This window comes from Carassius gibelio, chromosome A13 (assembly GCF_023724105.1).
Source record: "Carassius gibelio isolate Cgi1373 ecotype wild population from Czech Republic chromosome A13, carGib1.2-hapl.c, whole genome shotgun sequence".
Taxonomy (NCBI): domain Eukaryota; kingdom Metazoa; phylum Chordata; class Actinopteri; order Cypriniformes; family Cyprinidae; genus Carassius; species Carassius gibelio.
The window spans coordinates 1,487,450-1,509,755 of NC_068383.1; the positions used below are offsets into that span (position 1 = coordinate 1,487,450).

The window sequence follows — 22,306 nt, forward strand, 5'->3', positions numbered from 1 at the left end:
AGTGCTCAGTATTGGCCAGCCGACTAGCGTCCTATGTTGCGTCATTAATATTCATAAGACATGCCTTCAGCGTAGTAGAGGAGGGGAGCGCGTGTGACAGGATCAATAGAAGTTACTTCATCCAGCAACAGCAACCTGTTGAAGCAGTGCGCACTTCAGAACTCACGCGAACTTCTGTTTTCAGGCTCAAGTGCGCGCCGGAACGCGGAGACGCGCACCGAGGCAGAAGTTTTCTTCACTTCTGGATAGTAAGGGTAAAGAGGAGCGCTTGCAGTGAGGATGTAAACCGGCGTATAATGCAGAACAGGCTTTGAATCGCTTTTGTTTTTACGCACGACGCATGGAGATCTTCCAGGTGCTTCACTGATCATTAGCGAGCACCAGTCGTCTGTGTTCGATCTACCCTGAGATGATCGATCATTTGATCCCAGACTGGCTGGAAGTGACCTGACAGTATTCACAGATCGCGATGAAAGTGCTGCTCGTGCTGTGCGCGGCGCTCGCGTGCGCGTGGAGCGCCAGAGACTGTCCCGAGCTGATGATTGACAGCTGTCGCTGCGCCTCGGAGAGATCAAAGGAGTTTAATAGGCGCAGCGTGCGCGTGAAGGTTGTGTGTGATGATGCGGACCTGACGGAAACCATGCCGCCCGGCTCTGTACCCAACACGACGGTGTCACTGTGAGTAACTCATGTTACTGTGTTCATGTGTATTGTTAACATTTTAAGGCACAGAAATGATTCACATTGTTAAAATCATTCAAATCTTACTAGAATAAGTCACTGAAATCATTAAACTCTTTAAAAGTTAATTTTAGTATACTATCTTGTTGTGACTTATTATTATGGAAAATAGTTTTTATTATTTTATTATCATTTCTCATTTTCTTTCTCATTTTTATTTTTATCTTTTAGAAGTATACACTATATGTCTTTATGTAACACATAAAATAAAGTGTGAGCACTGTCCTCTATTGCTGTCAGCAAGATCTGGTTGAAGATATTTTATTGTCAGAAGCAATTTGTATTGTGCAATCATGCATTGATGCTTTGTTTTTTGCACTGTCGTGTTATTTTAATTATCAATAATAAATATGTCTCAGAGCACAAATCAGAGATGATTCACATTTATACATTTACATTTATTCATTAAGCAAAAGCTTTTAACCGTACTGAAGTGATTCATTCCAAGGAATAAGTCATGCAAGAAACTACATTACTGGAATAGAGCAGTCTTGGTAAATAAGATCATAAATTAGGTCAGATGTTAGAAAAACACTTATATCAGCTTGTTTCCACTGAAGGATAAATATAATACTGTGCAATGGTTTGGAAACAGTAACATTGTAACGTTTTTGGTAAAGTCGCTTGTGCTCATCAAGGCTGCATTTATTTGAACAAAAATACAGTAAAAATTGTGAAATATTATTGCAATGTAAATCATCTGTTTTCTGTGTGAATCTGTGTTAAAATGTAATTTATTTCTGTGATGCTCCGCTGTATTTTCAGCATCATTCCTCCAGTCTTCAGTGTCACATGATCTTCAGAAATCAGAATAATATGATGATTATATATATATATATATATATATATATATATATATATATATATATATATATATATATATATATATATATATATAATATTATTATTATTATTATTTTTATTTTTTATTTTTTTTTACTTATTTTTTTGCATTTCTGGATTTTTGACAAGAAAATGACAAAAAACAAAAAACTAAAGCATGACAAAAAAACAAAAACTAAAGCATGTCCATGGATGTTAAAAGTTCTTCACGAAGCCATCGATGGCAATAAAGTACTTTTATTGACGTGATCTTGATAAGAAGAAGTTTCTTGGCAGAACCAATGCAGGATCTGTTTCTGAGCTCATCATGAGAACGAGGAGAGGGATTATGATTTATGGGGAATCTAGTTCTCCGTCTGTAATAACTCCTAATGCATTTTTAATTGTGCAAACTGTTTTCCTCTGGTGTACCTGTGTTTGCAGCATTACTTTAACACATGTGAGTCTTGTTTTAATGAACTCTAATGGTTTTACTGATTGGGAAGCTGCGTGCTGTAATGAGGAATGAAGTGTGTCTGTAAATAATGAAACATGTTGCTGGAGGGAAGTTTTCTGTGCTCTTGGAGAGTTTCTTCAGAAGCTTGCAGCTTTGTTCTCAAATGCACTTTACTGTGAGTTTTGTGGCAGACCTGGATGAGTTGTGAAAGACTAATGAAGGTGTGCTTTCTTCTGTTCAGTTTTGATCACTGCATTATTCCCAGACCTTCATTATTGTTAATTCAGAGTTTCATCATTGTCTTTAATTCTACGCAGAATAGAGTGTAGCAGGGATGATGCATTTTTTGTAGGAGTTGTATTTTAACATTTCTGATGGTATTGTCCTAAAGTCAATGGCTGTTGTTGTCTTTTGTTCTTCCTTTTTTTTTTTTAACTGGGCCCTATTAATTTTTTTTTTTTTTTACCTCAAATTCCAGTTATTATTATTTTTTTTACAATTCTTTCCATTTTAATATTTGTACTTGTTTAATTTTTTTTTTTTAATTGTTAAATTACATTTTAGCAAACAAAAAGCATGTCTAATTAATTTAAAACAGCAAACTTTTTATGAAAATTTATGAAAAAATTTCTAATATTATATCAAATTTTTATTAAAAGTAAAAAAAAAAAAAAAAAAAAAAAAAAGATTAAGGCCCTATGAAACGCTTTTTTTTTTTTTTTTTTTACCAAATTCTGTGTTTTCTGTTTCAATTCATGCATTCCATTTGAATGGTTTGATAAAAATGTAATAATCAAAAAGCATGTCTAATTAATTGTATTAAATATATATATAATTTTTTTTCTGTGTTGTGTATTTGAATATTTCTGGTAATCAATGCATAAAACATTAATTTAATTTATCCTTTAATTAAAAAAAATCCCTTTCTTTTATTTGGCGAACAAAGTGCTGCACAATAGAGGTTTACAGTTAAAACATTGAAAAACAAACATGTGATTAGTCCTTAAAAGAAAAGTTTTTCTAATGTATTAACAGTAGTACATTAAGACTTACATTCTGCTCTAATAGTAATATGTTTCTATCGGGTGCTGAGAAGACCTTTAAGTTTCTGTGTGTATATATGTGTTCAGTGACATAAAATACATCAGCAATATATATATTTTTAAGCTTGTACTTGTCTTGAAAAAGGCAAACACGTGTTTAAATGGGACTGCAGAAGTTTTCTGGACATTAAACAGATAAACTCATCTACTCATTACTCGGATCCGTGGCTTGTTTTATTTCTGGTTTGTCGGGAAGTCTTTTTCCTGCTCTGGGAAGCGTGACATTCGTGATTCAGCGCTGACTTCCCTCGCCTGACTTTAGTTTCTGAGTTGAGGATAAATAAATGTCCAGGAGCGCTCGCGTACGCCTTCACTTATTTGTTCATAAATTAATTTAGTTCATTCGAATAATTAAACCTTCTATATGAATCGATTTGGAATGTTTACCAGGGAACGTCTCTTTTATTTCGTCTTTAGGGTTGTAGGTTTTTCTATATTTCTAAATTGATTTAAAATGTATACATCTTTATAGGGTCGTTCATGCTAATTTTTTTTAACTATATTAGCGTCCACACTAATGCACAGTTCAGTCTGCATCAAACCCGGAAAAGGAATGTTTTCATTGAAAAAAATTAATAAATAAAAAATAGAATCCTTTCATGAAAAAAAATAATAATAATTACTCTGCATGCATTTTTGTGAACATTAAAAACATTAATTTACTTTACTGCAGTTTCCAATAAAATATCTACTATTCCAGTAACAACACTATTACATTTGAAATATCCATCAAAAATTAGATTTATTTTCCAAATAATGTTTTATTCACTTATTACTTGATTTTTTTTTTGTAAGGCAAATCTCAAACCCTAATTTTAACTACAATTATATTACCAGTCAAAAGTTAAACATTTTTAAAAAATCAAAGAAATCATTTTTTTAAGCTTTTACTATTTTAATCTTTTTTTTTTGTACAAAAGTTTTTTATGATTCAGAAACAGTTTGTATGATTCAGTGATTTATAATCAGTTCCTATGATTCAATGATTCCAAATTAGTTTGTATGATTCAGTGATTCAGAGTCAGTTCATATGATTCAGTGATTCATTTACTTTACATTTAAATGCATTTATCAGACACTTTTATTCAAAGCCATGTACAGTACATTTTTTTTTACCAGTATGTGTGTTTCCTGGGAATTGAACCCATGACCTCTTGCGCTGCTAACGTAACGCTCTACCACTGAGCCACAGGAGTCAGTGATTCAGAGTCAGTTCGTATGATTCAGTGATTCAGAGTCAGTTCGTATGATTCAGTGATTTAGAGTCAGATCGTATGATTCAGTGATTCAGAGTCAGTTTGTATGATTCAGTGATTCAGAGTCAGTTCGTATGATTCAGTGATTCAGAGTCAGTTCGTATGATTCAGTGATTCAGAGTCAGTTCGTATGATTCAGTGATTCAGAGTCAGTTCGTATGATTCAGTGATTCAGAGTCAGGAGTCTCTGAGACAGAATGCCGTGTAGTTTTCTATGTCTATATGTATAAAAATGTAATATTTTTGATTATTATTATAAACATTGAATACAGTTGTCCTGTCTTGTATTTTTGTGGAAACTGTGATACATTACCAAATAATAATTAAGCATCAAATCATCATATTTTCATGATTTCTGAAGATCATGTGACACTGAAGACTGAAGGAATGATGCTGAAAATACAGCGGAGCATCACAGAAATAAATTACACTTTAACACAGATTCACACAGAAAACAGCTGGTTGAAATTATAATAATATTTCACAATTTTTACTGTATCTTTGATCAAATAAATGCAGCACTGGTGAGAAGAGACTTCTCTTAGAAACATTTTAAAAAACGTAATTTATGATTATTTTAGTGCTTTTGTCAGTCATCTTTTGGAGCTTAACAGCATCTGTCCTCGTTTAACATAGAAAAGAACAGCATGAACATTTTACTAAATATGTGAATGTGTTTCTGGGTTCTGGTGTTTCTGTGCAATATTCCATCAGTGCATCACTGAGGTTTTGGCTAAACTCAGCGCTGCTTCTTCATGAATGTTTCCCGTCTGCTCTCTTGATGCTCTGTGTGTAGTTTGGGTGAGAGTCATTGAAGGACATCCGTCAAACACACAGAGATGTGACATGACAATCTGAAAACCTGCAGGACAGCAGAGTAACCGATGAGACGAGAAGACCTAAAACACTAGCGCTGCGTTTGAGTTTAGCGTTAGCTCTGATGTGAAGAAGCAAGAGGTCGGTTCTGTTTCCTCTGGATCTGCTCTTCTGCTTAATCTGCATTTATATGATTAAAAATACAGTAAAAATTGTGAAATATTATTATGATTTAAAACAGCTGTGTTCTGTGTGAATCTGTGTTAAAGTGTAATTTATTTCTGTGATGCTCCGCTGTATTTTCAGCATCATTCCTCCAGTCTTCAGTGTCACATGATCTTCAGAAATCAGAATAATATGATGATTTACTGCTCAAGAAACATTTCTGATTATTATCAGTGTTCAACACAGTTTTTGTGGAAACTGTGATGCATTTTATTTTTCAGGATTCATAGATGAACAAAAAGTTCAGAACAACAGCATTTATTTAAAATAAATCGTATGTAATGTTATACATTGAATAAAATGTTCTTATTTAATATTTTTGTGTTGTTTTTCATAACATAGCTTTAAAGATTGTAAAATCAAGATACATTTACGGGAATGACATAAGATATTAAGTCTTGTTTTTAGTCAAAGAAATGCATTTAAATTAAGAACAAAAATAATAAATATTTTCCTAAGGGGTTTAAAAAAAAATTAAAAAAGAAGAAAACAATGTGTAATGTGTTACATTATAAATGCATGTTAAATTAAGAATTTTTAAATGTTTGTACTGGAAAACGACAAAAATTCTTAAAAATCAGTTTTGTAAATTGTTATAAATGTCTTTACAGTCACTTTTTATCAGTTAAATGAATCTCTGCGGAATAAAAATATGTATTTCTTAAAAAAAAAAAAAAACTTAATTTAAATAAATTAAAAATATATATCTTAGTGACCCCATTTTAACCAGCAGCAGTTTCCTGCAGTCATTAAAAAAAAATAATAATAATAAGTAAAATTAATTCAGATTTCAAGAACTTTGAACATTACATTTCTAGTTAAAAATGAATCTTTGTAATGAAATGAGTATGGTTTGGAATGACATGAGTGAGCTGCTCCGGTCAGATTGCATCAGGTTGTTCTTTTATGATCTTGAAGAGGCTGTTGTTGATGGTTTATCGCTGTGTTTGTGCTCCGTCTGGTAGAAGTTTAGCTGGTCATGCCTCAGATGGATCGTCCTCTGATTCTCGAATGAATCCGTCTGTGCTCTGCAGAAGAATGTGTCTGAGCGCGTTTGGAGAATCGACTGCTTAAAAAAGTGCAGAAAGGAAAACAGTGAGTCTGCCAAGAAAACATGAGCGGTGCGTCGTCTCTGCCTCCCTCTCACCGGCCGCTAAACGCTGGGTTATTTAAAGTGTCCCTCAGCTCCCCAAAACCTCATAAAACAGCTTCTGTCTGCGCGTGTGAACGTGTGTTAACTCCACATGACCTGCGTGAAGCCCCTGAAGGGCCCTGGAGCTGAGAGCGTGTTGAGAGGGTTAACTGTGGATGAGTCTGTAGCAGCGAGCCGCTTCATCCGTCAAATAAACACATTACTGCATCAGTGTTGTTTTAGCACACGATTCACTAATAGAATTATGCATTTAAATTTTAAAGCGAGCGACACAATTGAATTGACAGAATGAGCGGTTTAATAAACGGAAATAGATGAGGATTTCAAAGCATATAATGCATTCTGGGAAATGAAATAAGTTAGACAAATGTTTTTAAATATTGCGTGTGGTTGCAACTTATGAAGCTGTTTGAAATAATCGTTCTGTGTGTGTGTGTGTGTGTGTGTTTAGAGAAAAAAGTTTAGAGTCAGTAATTTTTTTTGGATTATTAAAAATATATAATAATACTTTTATTAAGCAAGGATGTGTAAAATTGATAAAAAGTGCTTAAAAAAAAAAAAAAAAATATATATATATATATATATATATATATATATATATATATATATATATATATATATTGCAGCAAAATCAGTTTCCAGCACTAATAATAAATCAGAGTATTATTCTGATTTCTGAAGATCATGTGACACTGAAGACTGGAGTGATGATGCTGAAAATACAGTTTTGATCACAGAAATATATTACAGTTTAACAGATATACACATAGAAATCAGTTATTTATATTGCAATAATATTTCAACATTTTTACTGTATTTTTGATCAAATAAATGCAGCCTTGTTGAGCAGAAGAGACTGATCGGAAACTTTGTATTTTTTATACATTTAGTAAATGTGGTAAACATACATTTAATTAAAAATACTGTTTAAATAAACTGTTTTTATATAAAAAAATTATAATAAATGAATTCAATGTACCATTCTGATTCCTTACATTAACATGAACTGCAACTCAATTCAACTCAATTCAAATTGAGGAATTGCATTCAATGTCTTTTAATTTAAAGAACATTCAATTCTCACCGACGCACACAACACGATCTGTAATGAGCTCCATTTGCGTAGAAATACTGACTGAATCTGTGTGGAGCCACACTAAACCTGCTTTAGCTGGACTGTGGGTGCTTGGTTGTTTCTGTGCTGAAATACACTGGTAATTTGGTATGTACCGTAGTACCACTGTCCTGGGATGTTTATAAAGAGAAATTCCTGGTCCTGCTGTAGTCTGGGTCTGAGATGTCTTTGCATTCATGCTGCTGCTGATTTCAGACTGGTTTTATTTGGTGTAATTGTGGCGTGTAGCCGCCCGTCTTCAGACACACACTTGTGCTCCAGAGCTAAATCTGTGTCATGTCCTGGGTCACTGGTAGTTGATATGAAATATGTTATTATGGTTAGCTGTAGCTAGTAACCTGATATTTTAGAAAAACACTGGGGCTGCAGCGTTTGGGCCGTGGAGGTTAGAAATCACTGCGCCGTCCGCTCGGGATGTTTGTAATACTTGAGATTGTGATCTGTGATTGGTGACTGTGGACCGCCGTATTTCAGCATATTTTTATTCTGTCGCTCTTGTAATAATAGTTCGGTTGACTGAATAGTGTGTGTGTGAATGATGTAAAAAATACTCTCTGGCTTCACAGCGAAAGACTAGTTCATTGCTACTTACATTTTAAACAGAATTTACCGCTTATAGATTCTTTAGAAACTGTCAAATCAAATTACGATTATTTGTGAAGAGCTTTTCACAATATGCATCGTTTCAGAAGAGCTTTACAGAAAGTCACACTGTTATTTATGGAAGCTTGTTTCTGACACAGTATAAAAAATTAAAAAGGTATTTGCAAATTTTATCTCACAATTCAGACTTTAAGAGTTAAATATTGTTATTCTAAGTTAATATCTCACAATTCTAAATGTTTATATTTCAATTATGTTTATATCTTTTTATATATTAAGTTTATAACTTGCAGTTCTGAATTTATATTTCACAATTCTACATTTTTATATTAAATTCTAAGTTTATAACTCGCAATTCGGAATTTCTCACAATTCAGAATTTTTTTTTTTCAATTCTAAGTTTATATCTCACAATTTTATAATTTGTATTTTTCAATTCTAAGTTTATACAGTAACTCAATTCTAATTTTATAACTCGCAATTCTGAATTTATATCTCACAATTCTACATTTTTTTATTTATTATATATTTAATTACATTTATAACTTGCAGTTCTGAATTTATTTCACAATTCTACATTTTTATTTTATTTATTATATATTTATTTACGTTTATAACTTGCAGTTCTGAATTTATTTCTCACAATTCTACATTTTTATTTTTAAATTCTAAGTTTATATAGTAACTCAAAATTCAAATTTTATAACTTACAATTCTGAATTTATATCTCACAATTCTATTTTTTATCAATTGTAAGTTTATACAATAACTTGCAATTCTAATTTTATAACTTGCAGTTCTGAATTTATATCTCACAATTCTATTTTTATTTTACTTATATATTTATGTTTATAACTTGCAGTTCTGAATTTATATCTCACAATTCTAAACAAATTCAATTCTATAATTTATACCTCACAATTCTACATTTTTATTTTCAATTCTATGTTTATCTCTCACAATTCTATTTTTATTTTTTTTAAAGTTTAATTTTAAGTTTATACAGTAACTCACAATTTTAATTTTATAACTCGCAATTCTGAATTTATACCTCACAATTCTACTTTTATATTTTATTTATTATATATTTATTTACGTTTATAACTTGCAGTTCTGAATTTATATCTCACAATTCTACATTTTTATTTTTCAATTCTAAGTTAATACAGTAAATCACAATTCAAATTTTATAACTCACAATTCTAAATTTATATCTCACAATTCTACATTTTTATTTTTCAATTCTGAGTTTATAACTCACAATACTGATTTTGTCCCCTAAGAATTATAAAAAAAAAAAAACAGAATATTAAGAAAAAAAGCCCAAATTGTGAGATAAAGAAGTTGCAGTGACCTTTATTTTTTTATTTAATAATTTATTTTGGAAACAAGCTTCCACAGTTACAGTATTAGTCAATAATATCAGCATGTAAAACAGCATGCATTATAACAAATGTTATTAATACATGAATTACTAGATTACAATCAGTTATTTTTGCATTTCAAAATATTTGAATACAGCAAATTCCTGTTTAATTGTACATTTTTTTCATCATGCATGAAATGTAAGGTCTAGTAAAATGCATCACATCATAACTTATAATGCATGTTTTGGCAAATATGTATGTGCGTGTGTGTGTGTGTGTGTGTGTGTGTGTGTGTGTGTGGACTCTAACCTTTAGCTGCTGGATTAAATCATTCTCAATGACACAGACCATTTGCTCCAGCGGTCCGAGAAAGACAATATTTAACATGTCCCTCTTTCTCTCTCTCTGCTTATCCTTGGAGAACATAATTGATATTGTAAATAGAAAGTTGGAAGGACGCTGGAGTTTCGGCATGCACTGTTTACATAATGTACAATTATGTTTTGCCTGCCGTTTCCTGGATGTTAGTCAGAGGCCTGAAACGGGTGTGGGAAGCGAAACAACACACCACACACACACAACACACTTAACACACACAAACACTGAGCTGAGGAATAATGCACTCGAAACTCAAGCAGATGGAGAGTCAAAACACTTTATTAATGGTTTCCTGAAAAATATTACATTTCAGATGTTTCATTGTGACAGCTTTCACACACATATAAAAATGATACTTTAATAAGTCATCTTCTAAAAATGATCAGAGCAAGTCATGACATTGTTTTCATATGACCTCATTTTTCTGGACTAATTTCAGGGCTTCTGCAAGTGTTTTAATTAGTAATATGCAAATTCATTGATTGACCAATAGTTCAGTATACATGCATGCTTTTCTGAAGCTTATTAAAATAGCAGAAAATGAAATATTAAAAAAGATTATATAACATTAATAAAATGAATTGTTATTATTGTAATAGTTAATGCAATATGCTACCAGTGATTTAACAATGGTTGCCATGTGCATACTGAAGACAATTAAAATAGTGCTTAAAATTAAAATAAAAACTTAAAAACCTTTTAAAAGGCACAAAAGATACATACATAAATATTATATAGCATGAATTTTTTATTTTATTTTCTGTTTTTTATTATATTACTCACTAATAAAAATATATTTTCTTATTTTAAGCATAAATTAGTAAGGGTTTATGCTTTTGTTATTGTTGTTTTTACTGAAAAAACAATGTTTTAGTTTTTTTTGGCAATCCTCGTTCTCACTCGTCAGCCAATCAGATGTCAGCAAACACAAAAGTGTCCTCAGAATCTAGAGTCTAGTTGTTTTCACTTTAAGTTTTAGTTGTTTTAAGTGTATTTTAGAAATTCTAGTAATTTTAAAGTGTGTTTTTGTCATTTTTATTAGTTTTTAAAATAATTTTTACATAAAACTTTGAGCTTCCAGGTTGACCATATTTATATATATTTATATATTCATATTTTTATATAGATTACATTTTTAATGATCTGATTTCATGGTAATTTTACTTAGTTTTGTACTTAATATGTCTGTACGTTAATTTTTGATTGAACTTGATACGCAAAACATATTTTCGTTACCCATGAATCATATTGTATCACTTTTATATTGTGGCAAAATGCATTGTTGGACCCCTAATAATCTTAAATAAAAAATAAAATAAAAAAAATAAAAATAAAAACGAATTATATTATTTTATATTTTTTTATATTTTTTCCCCTCTTTTATAATGTTTATTCAAATTGTTATGGCCAATAATAGTCCGAATTAATTTTTTTCCAAACCATTTCCCACTTTTTCTAAGACATTACGTTTAAACGTTTTTAAACCATCTACCTAAATGTAATTTCTCCTAGTGTTTCTGAAACAATAGCAGAGCATGCCTCAGGCAACAGGGAGGTCATAGGTCATATTTCGGCGATCCATGAACTAATTAAATGTCAACGTTCAATACAGTGCAAGTTGCTTTGAATAAAAGTGTCTGCCAATGCATAAATGTAAATATAACCTGTATGAACCTACAAGGAGTTAATTTCCAGAGACAGTGTCGCTGGAGAGGTTTTGTTTTCTCCATTCTGACCACAAACATGCGTCGATATGAAGCAGACGGGAGATGTACACTCCTCTAAATCTGCTGCTGGCTGTAAAGATGACGGTTCGTGTGTAAATCCTCTGATTCATGGCTTGTGTTTTTGTGTCTCCTCAGGATCCTGAGCAACAATAAGATCTCGGCGCTGAAGAATAACTCTTTCCTCGGCCTGCGAGCTCTGGAGAGACTGTGAGAGCAATCACCGTTTCCGTCGGATTATAGTCTAGAGATGATATAACCATATTATCATGTAGAAACATAACATGTATCTTTTGGGATCAGAATGATTATATGATTCAAAACTGTTGCCAACATTGATTGATTGATAGAAGGATTTCTCACACTGAAGGCTGGGGTAATGATGATGGAAATACAGCTTTGCATCGTAGAAATAAATTATATTTTAAAGGATATTAATATAGAAACCATTGTTTTATATTATAATAACATTTTGCAAGATTATAATTTTTTTCTGTATTTTTGAGCCAATAAATGCAGCCTTGATGAGCAGAAGAGACTTTACAAGTCTTCCGGATCCCAAACTGTATATTAAAGCAATATGAATATATTAATATTAATCATATATAGCAGCAACAGTTATCTGGTGAAATGGCTGTATTTGATTATATTATATTGATATATTGCAATTTATTTGATGATGCGATCAGAAGTGGTTATAGTTAAATAAATGGAGAGACGCATCATCACTGCAGCAAATAAAGACTTTTTTAGTTAGATATGTATTTGCATTATTTTTTAAAACGGATGCATACAGAACGTGACCGCCCTTCAATTTTTATGCATGCATTTATGAAAAATAGCATGCAAACTCTTTTCCTTTAAGTTCTGGAAACAAGTGGGATGAACGGAAGAGTGTAATGGCGCTGAACAGAAGTGTTTCTGGAGTCACACACCATTAGAGCCGGACAGAAGCCATTTATCAGCAGTAATGACCGTCACACTTGAGCCTTAAATATTTCACATTGACCACATTCAGTCAGTCTAGAAACCCTGAGAACTGTGATTTATAATCGGATGAGTGATGTGTAATACATGTTAAAGGCATTTGTGCTGCTCGTGGCTGTACAAACGGTTAAACAGGAGAGCAAGAAGCATCCGATCTTCTAAGCAGGATGGATTCTGAAAGGTCAGAAGTCTGTCTCGTGACATTTTTCCTGCTGATTCTGAAGGTCTGCAGATGTCTTGTGTTTGACTCCGTCCTCCTTCAGATTCCTGTCGCTCCCTTCGTACACGGGAAACACAGAGACACAATTTCAGGAAGTTTGTTTTGGCCTCAGAGGAAAGCCATATTATGGTTCTGCGTCATGTATTTTTAGAGCACTTGGTCTGAGACGCTCGGTCCGAGCTGAACGCATGAGGTTTGTGTGAAAGGCTGGCCCTGCCACAGAAAAAAAAAGTAATTGTGACTTTTTCGGACTTATTTGGAGGGAAAAGTCCAAATTGAGAGAAAAGCAATAGCTAATTTTTTTTTTCCTCCACTACAAAGTTGAAATTGTGAGATATAAATTCAAAAGTGCAAGAAATAAAAAATCTCAATTAGCCTTTTTTTTTTCTGTGGCAGATGCTAAAAAGAAAAAATAAATAAAGATATATAACTAATTAATTCATTAAAATTAAGGTTAATTCATACAAAATAAAGGTTTGAGTTGGAAATATTTTTTTTTTATTTTTTTATTTAAAGTTTTTGAAAAAAATTTTTTAATAAAAATAGTGAAATATTATTACAATTTTAAATAAATGTTTCCTACATTAATACATTGTAAACTGTAATTTATTTCTGTGATGATCCGCTGTATTTTCAGCATCATTCCTCCAGTCTTCAGTGTCACATGATCTCCAGAAATCAGAATAATATGATGATTTACTGCTCAAGAAACATTTCTGATTATGATCAATGTTGAAAACATGAATATTTTTGTGGAAACTGTGATGCATTTTATTTTTCAGGATTCTCAGATGAACAGAAAGTTCAGAAGAACAGCATTTATTTGAAATAGAAAGTCACTTTTGATCAATTTAATGCAAATTTGTCCAATAAAAGCATTAATTTCTTTGCAGATAAATAAATCAAATCCTACTGGCCGAGATGTTTATTCGCTGATCTGCGTGTAACATGTTGAATGCTCACAGATGGATGTGTTTCATCTCTCTCTCATATCTCTTGTGTCTTCAGGGATCTCAGCAGTAATCTCATTAGCAGAATCAGCCCTGGTGCCTTTCACGGCCTGACGGCTCTGAGGAGACTGTACGTATGATTAGACCTGATAAAGACCTAACAGCATGTTTTCTAGGTGCTACAATGCCTCTAGAAATGTTTCTACAGCTAGAATCTCTTAAAACATGACAACATTCCCTAAAAACTGGAGTTGCTCGAAGGCGATTGGTCACAGCCTTAGCTTTTATATATAAAGCAGATAGTTCTGCTCCTTGATTCTGATTGGCCGAGCCGTGTTCAAGGCTGTTGTAAATTCCGCTACAAAGTAACACTCACCTTTGTTTACTTCTGTGTGTTGCTCGGCAACCACTTTGTTCCAACCACAACTGATTGTGAGCAGCTACATTGTTTGCTGGAAGAATACTGTTTTTATTAATACCATTACACTAATAGCTGTTTTATTTTGTGAAACCTAACTACGTATGTGGAATAAGTGTTTTATAAAAGAGTCTAACAACGCCTCTTAACTGTTATAAATTCACTGTAACTATTGGGCTTTTTGCTTTAGTAAATAGAAACCCAAAATAGACATTTTGACAGCTTTTTATTTTTTGTGGATGTAACGGCAGGACCAGATAAAAGTTTTTAAACTTCTACACTGGAGCTCACATCTTTATGCAGCGCTCTTGAATCTGAAGGTTCGGTTTGCAGTGAAGAGGCTTTATCTTCTCCACATGCAGACGCAGATGCAGAGGTTTAATGTGACACTGATTGCTGGATTTGAGCGGCTGATTGTGGATGTGCGTGTGCCAGGCTCCTGGATGCGTGTATAATTTAAACGGCAGGTCTCAGAGCTAATTTAAGAGCTCACAACCCATGATTACAGCTCTGAACCGAACCGCTCCCACTGCACCGCAGCAGCACATGTTTCTCATTACAGCGCTCACACACACACACCTGTGTGTCCAAACACACACGCAGACGGGACATTACCCTTCTCGCCGGGCTCTTGAATGCATGGTTTGGTCAGCGGTCAGCAAACGGCCGTTTATACGCTGGTTGCGGGTTCAGAGTCTGAATGAATGAAGAGTAATTGGAGAGTCACTAAAATTACAGCCCAGCTCCTAAAGCGCTTCACTCATATTTTCCTCGAAAAACGGTGAAATGCAGCTGATAAAAGTAACCGATTCAGCTGTGTCTGAATCCAGAAACCAGGTTGATTTCTCACTGCCAGAGTGATTTAATGGGGACTTGTGTAAAAAAAAGTAAATAGAAACTCTAGAATATGGCGCAAACCTGCGATAATTAAATTAGTTAAATAAAACAAGTGTATCTAATCATTTTTTTCAAGTGTATCAAATTTTTTTTTTTACCAGTGTCTTTGCTACTGACATTTAGTAATCCAGTTCAACCGCATATAACCAAAAGCTAACAATTAACTAACATTTGTGCTTCATTGTTTTGTTTTTTATGCTGAAAAATGTATAAACCTTCTTCTCCGATGTTCTAGATGTGAATTTACTTTTCCTTCAGCCTGAGGTTTATTCATTACACTTTTTGGTGTGAAAGGGCTTTTTCATTTGCTACACATAGAACTTTTTATATTAAAAACAAACAATCAAGCCCTGCTCATATTTAAAAAAAAGTCATGCGAAAGTAACGCAAAAGAAATGTAACACGTTACTTTCCATAAAAAGTAACTAAGTGACATTATTAGTTACGTTTTTAGGGAACAACACACTTTTAAAAGTAACTTTCCCCGACATTGGTTATGGTTAATAACTAAAACACTTTGAACAAATTTATTTTGTTAATTCAAATAAATTCAAATAAATGTAAGTATTAGATATAAACATACAATTTTGTAAATGCTGTAAATGCTGCTTTAGCAAAAAAAAGTTAACTTCCTGGAAGCATTTCCTTTAAGCACTTAAAATGAAAAACTGAAATAAAAAAAAAAAAATAAAAAAAAATGAGAGCTTAATAAATAATAAAAACACTTCTTAATAATAAAAGTGCTTAAAAATAATACAAATTACAAAAGCCCATAACAAAAGTACTAAAACATGTTTTAAAACTTGTGTTATTAATATATATATATATATATATATATATATATATTTGTTTTAGAAATTTAGATTTATTTGTTAATATTTATTGGTTTTTACATTTTATGATTTCACCTTTAATTTTAGTGTTTTAAAAAGTTGATTAATATTTAAAATTGTATTTTATATTTCACTTTATATTTTACTTTTCACGCACCATTTGAGTAATTTTGTTGTTTGCCATGATTTTTAAAAAAATATATTTTTTTATGTTTTAGTTTAAATTATTTTAATATTTCACCTAAATGAATGTAAGCTGAGAAATATTGGCTTGTCAACTAGCTGAAATTTTTTATTTATTTTTTATTTCAGTTAACATTTATAGTTTTTTTGTTTCAGTTTTAGTTAATGATAGTGACTAAATTCAGTTACTAAAAATCACAATCCACTGATCCAAAGGTTGAGGTCAGAAAAGGTTATCGTTGATGTTGAAGAAATATAAAAAGAAAAAGAAACCAAATCAAATCCAATTAATGCAGTAGAGTTAATGACATTTAGAATTACACACACAATTAAAATGAAAACAGAAGATATGAAATCCAATTAACAATATTAACAAAAAAATCAACATTTCAAACACTTTAAAATTAAAACTCAAATTTGTAACAAAATCTTTAACAATGATATTACAGTTTAGTAATTTACGTTTTGGTAATTTTTTGAACTTTGGTTATTTTTCTTCATTTTTAATCATTTTTAAAAGCTGTTTTTCCATGACTAAGATGAAATGATGTTTAGACGACAACCAATAACTATGACTATATCAACATGCAATATCACTGACGATAAAACATGAGACTTAAGTGTATTTTAAAAAGATGATTTAAAAACACAGACAAAAAATTTTACTTAAGTTGATCTTAAATGAAGTGTTAAACATGACAGTTTTGCACTTACTCAGCCGCTCCTGTTTTAATAGAGAAACATTATTTGCAATTTCTCTTAGGAATTTTACTGTTAAAATATATTTTCATAATGTAGACACAGAGAGAGAGAATATCTAAGTCTTTGATATTAATTTATTGATCTATTGGTTTGTGCTTAGTGGTTAAAATGCAATATCTGAAATGTAAATCGATTATAATTTTGAGCAAAAAAAACAACAACTATTATACAGTATGACAAAAATGTGATGGTAAGTTTTCAACGACTAGTTTCACTAATATGATAATAACTAAAAAGTACATTCGACACCAGGACTAATTTATAAGAATAAGCCTTAATTGAAAATGGCGGACAAAGTGAACACTGCTCAGCTGACAGACTGTGTGTGTGTGTGTGTGTGTGTGTGCGTGTGCGTCTGTGTCTGTCTGTGTGTGTGTGTGTGTGTGTGTTTGCGCAGGGATCTTTCCAACAACAGGATTGGCTGTTTCTCTGCTGATATGTTTCTTGACCTCACCCGTCTCTCTAAACTGTGAGTCTGTAGTGAACACATGCTCTAGCTGTGTTTTAATGTAAATGTTGTAATGTTACAGGTATAGGTCTGTGCATAACCTCTGTGTGTCTTTCAGGAATTTGTCTGGGAATATCTTCTCCACGCTGCCGGAGGGTTTGTTCACACACATCCCGTCTCTCAGAGAGCTGTGAGATCTCTGCATTTATTTCTACTGTTTAACTGAGTGTTTATGAAAGTAAGATGTTGTGTCTGAGCATCAGCGCTTGTTTGTGCTAGATCTCTCAAACTTTGACATGTGCTACACAATCACAGATTATGTGAGTTGATGTCAAACACAAACAGATCTGTTGTTACAAGCTACATCTTCTGTTGATAGGTTTACATTTATGCATTTGGCAGATGCTTTTATCCAAAGCAACTTTCAGTGCATTCAGGCTATACATTTCTTTTAAACATGTGTATTCCCTGGGAATCGAACCCACAACCTTTTGCACTGCTAATGCAACGTAATGCAAGAACAGATAATGAGAACAATGAGAGGTAGTTTGCTAAAATAATAAAACTAAAACTAAAACTGAAATTAATACAATCTAAAGCTTAAAAGTGATATTGAAAGTATGCCAAAAATTACATAACAAAATTACAAAAACTTAAATTATTTAAAACTTAAAACTTAAAAAAGTATTCTTGTAAGTTTGTGTTAATAATTGAATTTAATTTTAAATGATATTTTTACACTTTAAATTAATTTTAGAAATGCTGATGGTTTTGAATGTAATTTTATATTTTATGTTTTAACTTTAATTTTAGTCAGTTTAAAAAGAATTGTTGATTTTGTTAATATTTTGAATTGGGTTTAATATTTTATGTTTTTGCTTTAATTTGATTCAGTTTTAGAAATGTTGATGTTTTTTATATTTTTCTTTAATGTTTTGTTAATTTTGTTATTATTATGAATTTTGTTTTCACTTTAATTTTAGTAAAAAAAAGTTTGCAAATATTTTTTATTAATGTTTTGTTAATTTTGTTAATATTTTGAGTCGGATTTTATATTATATGTTTTGACTTTAATTTAATTAGTTTTAGAAATTTTGATGGTTTTGTTAACATTTTGAATTGTATTTTATATTTTATGTTTTCACTTTAATTTTAGTTGGTTTTGTTAATATTTTGTGGTAATGTTTTGTTAATATTTTTGAATTGGATTTTACATTTTCTGTTTTCACTTTAATTTTGGTGTGTATAATTATTAAGTTTGTCAGAATCTGTTTGTTTTGAATTTATTACATTTATTTAGTTTAACTTTGTTCATCTGGACAGTTTTTGTTCACTGTCAGTCCAGCAAAGTAATGCAGGGGAACTAGCTACTATTCATTACCAGCAGTAGAATTAATTAGAATAGAATTAAAAGTAACTTCACAAACAGTGAGGTCAGTGTGTTAATGGATGATGGTGGTGTTTTCAGGCACGTGGGCACAGACTCTCTGTTCTGTGATTGTCAGCTGCGCTGGTTGTTGTCGTGGATCAGATCTCATGCGGTGCGTGTGGGGAATAAATCCGTGTGCATGTATCCGACTCGTCTTCACGGACTGGAGCTGTGCAGTCTTCAGGAGCGACAGCTCAGATGCGGTAAGACTTCACCGATGTTCACCAGCTCTAAAATCATGTCAAAACATTAAACAGAGAGCCCTTTATTACCTTGGGGGATAAAAATAAGGAAGCATAAATTGTATATGTCAAAAAGTATATGTCATACTGTTTAAAACGACTGTGTTTCAGACGGCCCGCTGGAGCTCCCCGTCCTGCAGCTCATCCCGACTCAGAAGCAGCTGGTGTTCCCCGGGGACCGTCTGCCTCTCCAGTGCACCGCCTCGTACCTCGACCCCTCCGTCAGACTGTCCTGGAGCCACAAGCAGCGTCCCGTCCACACGCTGGAGGACAGAGGGCTGTACGTGGAGGACAGCATCATTCACGACTGCTGCCTCATTACCAGGTGAGAGGGACAAGATCATATGCATTCCCACTGTTTTTGCTAATCCGTGGTAAATTAAATGCTGTGCGTTTCTGCGTGACAGACTGTAGTGATGTTTCTGAATGGCTTGCCAGGTATGTGTAAAAAAATCACCCCAATCATGTCACAAGAAAAAGCAGCAGTGTGCAATCCTGTCATTTGCTGTTGAACGAATCTGTTGAGTGAATGATTCAATGACTCATTCATAAAGGTAGTTGCATTTTTCAGTCTGTTTCAGAATTCGTTCGTTTTGTGAATTAATCAAACAGATTGGTTGAGTCGAGTGAATCAATAAATAACTCATTCATAGAGGCAAACTCTTTTTTTCAGTCTGTTTGGAATGAATCAGTTGAGTGAATGAATCAAACAAATTGGTTGAGTGAATGAATCACCGAAATAGCTTTTTTCGATCTGTTTCGGAATGAATCAGTTGAGTGAATGAATTGAATGAATCAGTTGAGTGAATGAATCAAACAAATTGGTTGAGTGAATGAATCACCGAAATAGCTTTTTTCGATCTGTTTCGGAATGAATCAGTTGAGTGAATGAATTGAATGAATCAGTTGAGTGAATGAATTGAATGAATCAGTTGAGTGAATGATTGAATGAATCTGTTGAGTGAATGAATTGAATGAATCAGTGGAGTGAATGAATTGAACGAATCTGTTGAGTGAATGATTGAATGAATCAGTTGAGTGAATGAATTGAATGAATCAGTTGAGTGTATGAATCAAACAAATTGGTTGAGTGAATGAATCACCGAAATAGCTTTTTTCGATCTGTTTCGGAATGAATCAGTTGAGTGAATGAATTGAATGAATCAGTTGAGTGAATGAATTGAATGAATCTGTTGAGTGAATGATTGAATGAATCTGTTGAGTGAATGAATTGAATGAATCAGTGGAGTGAATGAATTGAACGAATCTGTTGAGTGAATGATTGAATGAATCAGTTGAGTGAATGAATTGAATGAATCAGTTGAGTGTATGAATCAAACAAATTGGTTGAGTGAATGAGTCACCGAAATAGTTTTTTTCGATCTGTTTCGGAATGAATCGGTTGAGTGAACGAATTGAATGAATCGGTTGAGTGAATGAATCAATTACTGATTCATATAGGCAGCCGTTTTTTTGGTTTGTTTCATAATGAATAGGTTGAGTGAATTAATCGAACAAATTGGTTCAGTGAATGAATCAATGCACTTGCTTTTTTCAGTCTGTTTCAGAATGAATTGATTGATTGAATGAATCACTGACTCATTCATAAAGGCAGTTGCTTTTTTTTGGCCTGTTTTGAAATGAATCAGTTCAGTGAATGAATCAAACGATTTGGTTGGGTGAATGAATCAATGACTCATTCATACAGACAACATCTTTTTTTGCGGTCTGTTTAGGAATGAATAGGTTGAGTTAATTAATCGAACAAATTGGTTCAGTGAATGAATCAATTCACTTGCTTTTTTCAGTCTGTTTCACAATGAATTTTTTAAGTGAATGAATCAAACAAATTGTTTGAGTGAATTAATCTATTACCCATTGATGAAGGCAGTCGCTTTTTTCAGTCTGATCCAGAATGAATCGGCTGAGTGAATTAATCAATTGCTTACTCATACTTGTTTCATTTTCAATTGGTTTTGTCTGGAAAACAATACTCAGGAAGAACCTGACATTTTGCAGTGTGATCAAATTATTTGTAAAATTATATATACATGCTATATCATTAGAGAGAGAGACAGAAAATGCTAGGCATTTTCTTCATGTCCGGTGTTTTGTGGGTACAGTAATAGTTAACAATCAGCTATTGTAAATGTGCTTCAATGACAGTAACGGTCTAATACTTTAGGCATGAAGTGGAAAAATATGATTTGAGCAGTGACTTTTTCAAATGAAATAACTAAAATCCTGCTCATGCATTTATTAAAATTCGGGTACACACATCTTTACCTTAACCTTGTGTGATCAGTGCCCTTGATAGAGATCTGAAAGGACATGACTGAATTGCACTAGCTGGTTCTCAGCGGCTCCATGCGTCCCTGCAGAGGTTTGGCCGGCGTGTGCGAACAGTCGTCTAGAGTTCGGCAGGTTTAGTGCGTTTAACGAAACATATGCTGCATGGTAATTAGAGGCGATAATGCACCACATGCCGACTCTCAAGCACTTCACAGACCACCGTGCCTCTTCCTCCGGCTCTCTCCATCTCCCATCACACACACACACACACACACACACACACACACACACACACACACAGTTACAGCAGGAGGGAGTCAGTTTGTGTGAAAGTGAACCATGCGGCTGTTAATTACTTCAACTAGCTCTCACCACGCAGAAACGTCTGCGCATAAATATTGATGAAGTGCCGACAGAAATATGTTTCTTAGTGTCAACAAGCCATGGTGTTTCCTCAGCTTCACACCAGCGCTAATTTCCCTTCGTTATTGAACTGGTGTGTTTATTAGTATGCAGAGGAGACACTGACTCATTGAGCCGTCATGTGGATCATCTGCTCTGTAGTCCGCCTTCGTTCTCTTCTGACTAAATCCCTTTCGGATTTCACTCATAATCTCAGGACTAGCTGAGCGAGTCGTATCTGAAGTTTGATTAGAAAGTGATCTGAAGCAGATAGATTAGTTTAACACTACTCTACATTTAGTTTAATGCTGTGTAATAGCCTCACTGGATATAAAATCATTTTGCTAGAACTACTCTTACTGAATATAATATATATGGAAGCACTACTTTTCAAATGCAGTATGCAAAATACAAATATTACATATAAAATGTGTGTATTTGATATCTGTGTGCCATTTGTGTG

General features: G+C 32.8%; 1 protein-coding gene across 1 annotated transcript in view; it reads left to right on the forward strand.

The window, feature by feature from the left end:
• The first annotated feature begins 244 nt into the window (after positions 1 to 244).
• LOC128025833 (adhesion G protein-coupled receptor A3-like) overlaps positions 245 to 22,306 on the forward strand; it is an 82,168-nt gene continuing 60,106 nt past the window's right edge. Inside the window, exons 1-7 of the mRNA XM_052612377.1 lie at positions 245 to 678; positions 11,919 to 11,990; positions 13,996 to 14,067; positions 17,428 to 17,499; positions 17,597 to 17,668; positions 18,947 to 19,110; positions 19,261 to 19,474. Of these exons, the coding sequence (XP_052468337.1) occupies positions 470 to 678; positions 11,919 to 11,990; positions 13,996 to 14,067; positions 17,428 to 17,499; positions 17,597 to 17,668; positions 18,947 to 19,110; positions 19,261 to 19,474 (875 nt within the window). The 5' untranslated portion in view covers positions 245 to 469. The remainder of the gene's footprint in view (positions 679 to 11,918; positions 11,991 to 13,995; positions 14,068 to 17,427; positions 17,500 to 17,596; positions 17,669 to 18,946; positions 19,111 to 19,260; positions 19,475 to 22,306) is intronic.